Source organism: Athene noctua, chromosome 14 (genome assembly GCF_965140245.1).
Source record: "Athene noctua chromosome 14, bAthNoc1.hap1.1, whole genome shotgun sequence".
NCBI lineage: Eukaryota > Metazoa > Chordata > Aves > Strigiformes > Strigidae > Athene > Athene noctua.
Genome location: NC_134050.1, coordinates 8,947,778 through 8,958,107, shown reverse-complemented (window position 1 = coordinate 8,958,107; position 10,330 = coordinate 8,947,778). Strand labels below are relative to the sequence as shown.

The window sequence follows — 10,330 nt, the reverse complement described above, 5'->3', positions numbered from 1 at the left end:
CAAACAAGCACCCAATAATCACCGAGCCTGTGTTTTCTTTGAGACCTTCCCACGGTCCACATTCGAGCTAGGATGGATTTTTAATTGGTGAAGGAGGGCGATTTTTTTTTTTTTTTTTTTTTTTCTGATGGGGGCTCCACCCACCGCCTCGGTATTTATTGCTCTACAAATTGTAACTTCCTCCTCGTTAGAGTAACGGGCCGGTTGTAAATCAGCGCTGGGGGCCGGAGGAGCGAGGGGCAGGCGCGGCGGCTGCAGCCGCGGAGGCGTTGGACCGCGTAGTAAAAGCAGATCCTGATTCCCAGCAGCATGAAAGCTGAATCGTTGCAAAACGTGTGTGCGCAAAGTTTATTACAGATTAAAGTTGGTATTTTTAAGTGGGAGGGGGGGGGCCCTCTCAAAATTTTGCATTTTTTTCCCCCGCTGTTTACACTTATGCAATACTTCAATAGAAATATGCGTTGCTTCGTCATAAAGATCTTGGATGCACAGACCCGAAAATATGGTCCTTCTGCGAGGGTAATCAGTTAAGAATACAAGTGCTTTGTGTGTTTACAGCGCGCACAGCATAAGGATAAAAACAGCTGTCTCAAATACTCACTTTTACCCAAAGATTTGCCAGGAGAAACGCTGGGTTTATGGCTTAACTGAAAGAAGGCTTAGAAATATCCCGTTAGCAAGATTAAGCATAAAGAATAATAGATACCTAACATGTTCCATTTAAAATCACACATTTCCAGCGAATTAATAGATCGTTATCGGCTGTAATTCTAATTTAGTTACATACGGTCTAGAGCCTATTCTGCCCTCCACATTAACTAACAGACTCAAACTGCTCCCTGATTATTACTTTGGGGCTACAAGGAGCTTTGGGGCATAATTAAGAATATTTCCAGAAAGAATCGGTAGACCACATCTGACGTCCCACCCCCTGTTAGAATTAGACCACATCAAAGGGACCCTTTTTGTTTTCAAAAATGGTCACCAGACAACTTAAAATATACAAGAGTGGGCTTATGTTTTATTGTATAGATGTCTGACTAGAGCAAAACGACTTAAGGTTGCTTGCTATTCAGTGTTGCACCAAGTGAGACAAGGTAGCTACAGCCCTTTGATATTTCCTGGAGGTCGCATTCATTTCATTTGAAAGGGAACCATTAATGATAGACCTATAAGTGTTCCCCTCCCTAATAAGTAGAATACACATCGCTTGGGAAGCCTGTCTGTGTCAGATGCCCAGGGCGGAAAGATTTGTAGATGATGGTGCTAATTATGAAAATGTGATCAAGATGGAAGCAATTTGAGCAAAAGTCATTAACGTGTTACTCTTCCACCCACTAGTCTTTTTGGTTTATTATTGCGGTGGGGGGCGGGAGGGGGATCTTGCGGGATTGTTTTTTTTCAGAGCACTAATGAAAAATGCCCTGCAAATCCCAAACTGTAAAATGTCTGCTGCACATCTACAGGGCGATGCAGTAGGCTCGGGACGAGCCCTGAAATTTGCTCGGAAGAGATCGCTGTAATTACTGAAAGTAATTACGTTTTAGCTCTCCTTTGCGCGATGCCCGTGAAAGCATCGGGAGACTCGTGGCATGTTCAGAGTTATTTTTCTGCTGCCGCTTTTGTCTTGTAGCTCGTCGGAGGTTGCGTGTCCGTAGGTGCATCCCCCAGAGGACGGGTTTTCCGAGGGGTTCTTGTTTTAGGAGGGACTGAAGGATTTGGCCCGCAAGCAACGACCCCCCGCCCTGCCCCGCCCCGCATACACTCCAAGATTGGGGTCGTGCATGTTTATGTTTTCATATTTTTACGTGGATACAATGCTTTAATTACTTTAATTTCCAGTCGTTTACTTTTACTAAATATACTGGAGCTACATGACAGCCTGGAAGTGGCATTGCAGAAGAACAGCAATAAAGAATTAATTGTACAAACATTTATCATCCCCAGATCAAACTCTCCTTGTGAGGCTAAGGCTTAGCTTGTGGAGAAGAAAAGGGGGAGGAAGGGGTGGTAATGGCGGAGAGGGGTGCTTGTGGGTTTTTTATGTGTTTCCTTTTATTCCAGACGACTATATAATGAAAAGCCTTTTAGCCTTGGAGAACTACTAAATATTAAGCACAGCTTAAAATAGGAAGTAGCTTTCGAGATCGTTTCGTCCTCCTGCCATTCCTTTTAGGAAAAGGTCGTATCCCTTCCCTTATTTTGCCGCTACTAAAAGCTTCCTTTTTTTAAAAAAAAAAAAAAAAAAAAAAGATCTCTTTAACATGTAAGAAAATCCTCTTGCTCTACATAGGAATGTCTTTTAAAAATATTTTATAGACCTTGTTCATCGACTCTGGAAGAAAAAAATGTATATTGATCAAGGTCAAACGCTTGAATTCTGACGTGACTCACTTCAAAGGTGTATTTGTGTGCCCTTCAAGCACATTAATACTAATTATCTCTCAAACACTTCCCCAAAACTCCTACTGCCTGTTTCAGATGCAAATCTAATTAACGAGCTGCCTTTGAGTAGCACGCAGGGACAGCGTAATTCACGGAGTTGTTGAACCTTTTGCCTTCTTTTATATTTATTTATAGGTAGCTCCATCATATTTTGAAAGCGTAGGCAGTTGTGTGAAGCTACATGGTAGCGAGTGCAGATCTGCAATAGCTAATGAGACTTACCAGGCACCAGAGTTAAGAAAAAGGATTAGCTCTAACTTCTTGCAAATGCATTCAGGGACGTACATCATAACGCTCGCCGGGCCCTACTTTGTCTAAGTTAATTTAGAAATGACTAAATCTTGAAAGACCTATCTAAATAATGCGTATTATTTGTAACCGTGAACTGACTGATTTAGTAATAACTGTTTCCTCGGGGACAAAGAGAGGGGGGGGGGGGGGGGGGGCACGCTGAGGTAGCCCAGCCGCCTGAGCGAAAGCCCTTCAAACGTGCTCGCCCCCTCCCGAGAAAACAGGGCCCGCACCCCCTTTCTTACGCCTCTGCGTTTAACATGCGCACTTTCAAAAGCCACATCCCGAAGATGCTTCCTCCGAGCATCAGCCCCCCCGATCTCCCCCTCCACCCCCCGACCCCCGGCTGCCGCAGGCGGGCCCCGGGCTGAGCAGGGGGTGGCGGTGCCCGGCGGAGGGTCCGCGGCTGCACCGCGCCTCTCCGCGGGGCGGGCGGCGGGCGCAGCCAGCCCCCCCGTGCGGGGGTGTGCGGGTGTGTGGCGTGGCGTGGCGTGGCGGGGAGAGATGCTGTGTAATTTTATCCACGCTGCACTCTGGGAGTTCACACGAGACTGATACCTTTTGCCTCCTCTGCTTTGTATCAATTGGTCGCAGATCAGGCTATTGTTGCAGGAAGCTGCTTTTATTTCTATGCTCCGTCGATCAACTATTTTCCCCACAGTCTCTTGCCGAAATTCAGTGGGTGTCTCCTCTCTCTCTTTCTCTCTCTCTCCGTCTGTCTCTCTGTCTCTCATGCATGCCGTCTGTCTATCTGGAAACCCAAGGAGAAGGCTGATCACGGCAGCTCCATCTAACACAAACAGCTGGGACTCTTCGGTGGCCTTTGCTGATGTCTATTGATTTAAGTAAATCTGAGACAGATAAAAGGGCCAGATCGAGGCTGATAAAAACTTGCCGATGCTTCGCGGCTCGAAACAGTGTGTGCTCTGCAACTTTGGAGTGCTGCTAGCAAGACGGCTTTAATGGGACCCCTGGTGTCATTCGCTCCAAGCCTCCATCTCCCCAGCAGACTAAGCGCTGCGGCCATCATGCCACAATGGTCATAATTTGGATCTTGTTCCTGAGTTTGTTGCAGGAGCCGTGGTCCCCGGGGCGGGCCACGGGGGTGCCCGGGGCCACCGGAGCCTCCCCGAGCGACCCCCGGCCGCGCCGGGATGCGGGGGGCCGCGGCGGCGTCTACGAGCACCTCGGGGGAGCGCCCAGGCGCAGGAAACTCTACTGTGCCACCAAATACCATCTCCAGATCCACCCCAATGGCAAGATCAACGGCACCCTGGAGAAAAACAGCGTCTTCAGTGAGTACCGGACACACCTTTCCCCGTCCCGCTTCCCCCGGGCCGGGCTGTGTGGGGAGGCGGGGGGGTGGGGGGTGTCTCTCGCCCGGACCAATTGCCTCCTCCAGCATCAACGGGCCGGCGACGGCGGGTGCCGGGACGGTGCTGGACGGGGCGGTGGCGAAGCCGCTCCCGCCTCCCCTCCTGCCCAAGCGCTGCCCCGGGGCCGGGGCCGCCTCACGGCGGGGACCGGGAGCACCCCCAGGTGCTGGAGATTTCGTCCCCTCCCCTCGTCGGGTTCGGCGAGGCCTCGCCTCGGCGTTTCGGGAGACGCCGCCCCCCCCCGGACCCCGCAGCTCCCTCACACCCTCCGGCTCCCGCTCCGTCCCCGGGGGCTAGCGGGCTCGACGAGGCAGCCCCCGGCCCGGGCAGGGCACTCCCGAGTGGGCCCTGCGGGGTGCGGGGACCCGGCCGGCGGCGGAGTGGCTCAATCCCCCCGTCCCCGGCTCGGAGCGGGACCCCCTCCCAACCCCAAGTTCCCCACCCGACGGGGACCGGCAACCTGCCCTGCGCAGCCCGCCCGACCTGTCACTTGCCCTCGCTCCGCCGGGGGCTTCCCACGCCCGCCCTGCCCCTGCCCGGACCGAGGGGGACACGGAGCCCCGGTGCCCTCCTCGACGGGCTGCAGGCTGCCCTCGCCTCCCTCGTCCCGCCCCGGCTTGTGTCCCGCGGGGGGCTTGAGCTTCCACGGGCTAAATCACATCTGTCCCCTTTGACATGTGCCGGGGATCGGCGGTAATTAAGATGAAACGGGATATGTCGGGAGTGAGGGGGTTTGTGCGAGGGCGGCAGAAGGGGGAGAGCGGGGAGCAGCGCTGCCGCTGCCCCGGGGGGAGCCCCGGGCGCCCCCGCACCCAGCCCGGCCCCGGCCGCGGGCACAGCCCGGCCTCCCCTCCCCAGCCCCCGGCCCCGCCACCCCAGGAAACGTAAATCCCGGCGGGTGATGGCACACAGAGATAGGGAGACCTCGGGGATCTGTCTGAAGTCCATAAAAGAAAACCACTATTTCCTAGAGGAAAACCCCCTCGCTATCAAAGCCTGGAGGAGGCATCCTCCAGCAGCAAACCGGTGCCTGATTCAAAACAGCTGTACCAAAACCACCCCAACTCTCCCAGACACGGCCAGGCCAGCAATCCAGCTCTGCAGAGGGGACAGGCCCCTGGCTCTGCTTTACCATTGCCAAAAGGCAGCAAAGGGTTTGGGTGCAGGGGTCACCTCTCACCTCCAAACACTCATAGAAAGTACTGAGCCATCGGGCCACGACTGGACAACTGAGAGCAGAATTTGAACGAGCCAGCTAGAGAGCCCTGCATGTCCCCAGCCATTTGTGCCTCCGTCAGCATCGTGGCACCCTTCACTGGACATAAACATTTTCTCAGGTGTTGTCCAGCCTCACCTGTGACACTCTTCTTGTGTTTGAGAACCCATCTTTGATGGTCTGAAAACCTCCTCCCTTTTAATTTGCCTCAGACAGTCACATTGTCCTTGTCTGGAGGGCTACATTGACCTCCCAAATGACAAGTTCATTTCATGATTATATACATGGTTCTAAAATGCAGCCGACTCACTCTGTTTTACCCTCTGGAGACCTCAGCAAGGGCTTTGTCCTGAAATGGACAGCTTTGTGACTGGTTTCAATAAGTCAAGAGCTCTCATGTTCCTAAGCATTAAAGAGGATTTAAACTTTTTTATATACATATAGGATTAAGTGAACCTCTAGTTCAATGTCAGATCTTTTTCATTTTTGAGAGTTCAATCTCAATCAGACATCTAGGGATTTACTGTCAAGCTTGTCTCAATTCCCACATCATTGTTGTTTTATATTGTTTCAAATAATAGTCTTGTTTCATTCACATGATTGCTTTATGATTTTGGTGTGAGCTAGTTATAGCTGTGAAATCATACTCTGCAGGTAAGCAGTCATCCAAATGTATCTCAAAAAAATGACACATGATGGGGAGCAACAACATATCTCATAATTGTTTCTGTTTCTAGGTATTCTTGAAATAACTGCTGTTGATGTTGGAATCGTTGCCATCAAGGGCTTGTTCTCTGGCAGATACCTGGCCATGAACAAGAGGGGCAGACTTTATGCATCAGTAAGTTACTTAAAACGGGCATATGCCTGTCATTTCCTGGGGGAGAACGAGTCCGGTGGGGAGCACTGATTTCTTATAAATAAACATTTAGAGAGAAAAGAGTAATGTTATACAGATTTCTGTCTGGAATTGCTGCAGGCAACCCACTAGTATATTTTTAAAAGTGGAAAGAAGCTGCGTTCTTACTTTCTTATTGCTTGTAGAGCCAAAGGCAGAAGAATGTATTTGGCAAAGGTCTTTCACACAGCCAAAGTTCTGGGCAATTAGGTGCACTGATAAAGACCTCAGGAGCTAGCCTTTGCAGTGCAGAATGGCCATCTCTGCTCAAAATTATCCATATTTGTATTTGATGTGGATCTTGGACACTGGCAGATGATAAACATCAGACAAAGAATATCCAGAAGCAACTGAGCATGTCTATTAAAGGAAAGTAGCCTATTGATGGGAGGTTTTTTGCACAGAGAGTTTGGTTGGGCAGTGAAAAAATTTACAGGTACTAGAGGCAGAGCTATAGCAAGGAAAGTAAGTATGAGAAGGTGCAAGAAAATAAAGGTGAAAATAAACAACTTATGCTACTCCTTTGACCTCATTTTTTGAGGTAAAATCTGGACTCTACTGATATTAGTGGGAGTCTTGCCTTTTCACCTCAGCCAATATTTCCCCTCAGTGAATAAAATAGTTTAGCTTAGACTTCTTCTCATTCAGGGATATACTAAGGTGTATATGTCAGCGTGTATGCTGTACACATTACCTACCTACTTGAATTTCTTCCATTGTCTTTGATTACATCCCTAGCAATCTTGTGATCTCTTACTGTGTAACAGCCATACTGTGCAGTTTTTCCAGGAATCCCGTGGTATGGAAACAGATTTGAAGAGGGTAAAGTATGACTATGTGAAATTTGCTTCCTCCAGCTAGTCATTATATGTAATTCAGTTGATTTGAACAGCATGATATATCCTCAAGCAATGTGAGATTTTTCCATGTGAATGCATCCTAGGTAACACAATCAACTCGGTTGTCTCCCTGCTTTAATGTATTTTACTCCACCTTTTCAAGAGTGTTCTGATAGTGTTTACGACACAGCTTCTGTAATGTGTCTCATATGATGCACTGATTAAAGGGCCGATGTCTAAAGATGATGGCTCTTTGCTGGTGCAGAGAAGCAGACCACAAACAATTTTGGCAAAGGAAAATGCAGCTGAAGTGGAATGAGGACATACTACCAGACTAGATGATCTTCAAGGTCTTTTCCAACCTAGATGATTCTGTGATACCTCTGCTGTGCCAGGGCTAAGGCTGGCCACTTCTATGCTTCCAGTTAACATCCTGATTAAAATGTACATCTTTTTCAATGGAGCTCTTCCATCAGCCCAGAGCCAGTGTCTGCCCCAAAGAAATTAATGGGAAGGATGAATTTTCAAGTTCTTTCTCATTTTTCTCTCTTTCTTGTTCAAAATAGGTATGTTTTTCCTCCAGATTAATTAAACTGAATTAAAATAAAACTAAACAAATTCTGAGCAAAAAGCTCTTCTTCTGGAGAGGAGAAAAGCCTAGAGTAGGATAGCGCAGAGAGTCCTTTTCTCCTGGACTTCCCTTTCTAGTGTGAGGAGCATCAGGCCATCCTGAAGTTTGTTCAGCTGCCACGTCCCAAGGAATATCAGTCATCAAAGGTTTCTGTACAACTAAAAATATAATTTTTGCTGTTCTAGCTCAAGTTTGAGCGAGACAGTTTCAGTCTTGTGTTTCAGAGCTAGAGGGACGATCCAGGACAAGCTATTCCACACCAACTTTTTTCACAGAGGAAACAAGGGGTGAGGGCTCAACTCAGGAGAAACTTCCTGGCTTTGCTTGCCTTGAAAAAAACCTGACCAACAATTTTACTGCTGGTGCTGTTTCAGGAAACTTTGCAAGGCCCCTATTTCAAATAAGACTGACTTCTTTGAGGATAAGTGTACAGGGATAATTTTATGAAATTGTATTAGAGTAACTCTGTTATCCCTTGGTTCACCAATTTTCCCATGTCAATAAAATGAGATTGTTGAGTCTGCAGAATTCCTTTATGTCCTCAGCAGATTGTGATAATCCTTTAAGTTTATCCTCTGTCATAGACCCTCTACAAACAGAACAGAGGCAGACAGCAGAACAAATCTACCTACATATGGTAGTTGCGTGGGCTCCAGCACCACAGCATATGAAAACCTTGTCCTTGCAAGGAAGGGCACTTCCGTTTTACAGCTGTGAAGCTGAGACATGTGGAGTCTTTTAAAATCTTGTTAAATGCCTATCAGCATTTCTGGGGAGTGAACAGCATTAAAGACATGTTGTTAATGAAGCCTATGGCTTTTCTGGCCCCAGTCTGACTACTTGTGCCCTTTCCATGTCCTCCAGAGAGGTGATGCAAAATAAAAAACCTCTGTAAAGACCATGGTTGCAGTTCCCCTCTGCCTCTGTGCTTTACACATTCAATACTGAAGTCTTAATTACACAGGTACAGCAAAGATGATTTTGTAGCTGAGAAAGGATGTACAGTGTGGGAGGTCCTTTATTTGCGCTGTTTCTACTGCTCCCAGGGAGAAGGAAGGAGTTCCTTGTGCCAGGCTTTTGCACAGTTTTCTCTCTGAGGACCAGATGAAAACAGGCAAATTTTGACTGATCAGGTAAAATGTGAGCAGCCAGGATGAGTGCGTATTCTCCCTTACAGTTTGTGATAAAGGAGCAGCCTAGCAGTGTTTCTGAGGAACACACTGGTAGACAAGGTGTCCTTTCATTTTGTTATGCTGAAGCAAACAAAAAAGCTTCATAAAGATGTTTACTGCTGAAATATACATAACAAACAATGTAATAGATTGCAAGTGTATCTAACTACTAATATACCAATTACAGAACCACATTTTACATTAAACTGTAGGACTGTACCTTTTTAATAGATGTCAAATGTTGACAGGCAACAATTAAATCAGCCATCCAGTTCACAGGCATATTTAGATCTGTAAGCACAAAAAAATTAAAGTTACAGCTGAAAAATCGGCAGAGATATTAATTCCTATTCAAATGCCATTTTTTGCTGTGAAATTTTTTGGCCTCTTTCTGTCTCTGATCCACAGAGTATGCTCACACCACTGACAGGGAACACCTTGTTGTACAGCAGTTCAGGCTGGGCGCTTCTCTTCTGCTTGCCTTTTGTAGCACCAGTCTGGGTTTTTCTTACCACACACGTTGCTACCCTTATCCTAAAACTGAGTAGAGTCTTGCTTAAGGCTTTAGTCCAATCTTACTGAGACGGAAGAGAGCTATTATCCCTATAGTCTTGTTTAAACTTCGTTGTGTTTGTTTTACAGGAAAATTATAACGCAGAGTGTGAGTTCGTGGAGAGGATCCATGAACTGGGTTATAACACCTACGCGTCCCGTCTCTACCGGACTGTACCCAGCAGAGCCGGCACCAAGCGCAAAGCCAGTGCAGAGAGACTCTGGTATGTCTCAATCAATGGGAAAGGACGACCCAGAAGGGGCTTTAAAACTCGCAGGACACAGAAATCGTCTCTCTTTCTGCCTAGAGTGTTGGATAACAAAGACCATGAAATGGTCCGACTGTTCCACACAAATGTGAAATATCGAGAGAGTCTCCTGAAGTCCCCAAGCAAGAACCAGCGAAGAAGGAGAGGACGCTGATGGGGGTGGTGGGAGTTTGTGTGGGGGCTGGAAGCGACTGAGAGTCTTCAAAACACTACTAAAAAACTAACAGATGTGATGATTGTATGACAGGCATTAACAAGGACATTTTTTATACACTGTATAATATAACTGAAAGTCACATCACTTACTTCTAGCTATTGTAGAATTATTATCTGTGGTAAAAGACATGTGAGATAAACCAAGGCACATGCAAATGTAAATTAGTTGGATGTAATAATTTTGTCAATGACTGTCACATTTCCTTTTTTAAAAACCAAAAATTTCCATTACTAGTATTTTCATTCTAACTTGCCATAGGTTATTACCTCGGTGACTCTGTCCTCCCAGAGCATATCAATATTTTACACTTACCAATTTTCTGTCCACAGAAAAGGTATAGCACTTTCATGGCTCTTTTGGCAGTTCCTCATAAGAGGCTACATTCCTATTTTTATGGAATACAGGAGTTAGAAAACTGGTTTAT

At 47.1% G+C, this 10,330-nt stretch overlaps 1 protein-coding gene across 1 annotated transcript; it reads left to right on the top strand.

Annotated features, from left to right (window-relative positions):
• The first annotated feature begins 3,340 nt into the window (after positions 1–3,340).
• FGF3 (fibroblast growth factor 3) lies at positions 3,341–9,891 on the top strand. Its single transcript, XM_074918300.1, has 3 exons — positions 3,341–4,031; positions 6,066–6,169; positions 9,511–9,891. Exons 1-3 carry the CDS (start codon positions 3,773–3,775, stop codon positions 9,841–9,843), a joined length of 696 nt encoding a protein of 231 aa, XP_074774401.1. The 5' UTR covers positions 3,341–3,772; the 3' UTR covers positions 9,844–9,891.
• Positions 9,892–10,330: the final 439 nt, after the last annotated feature.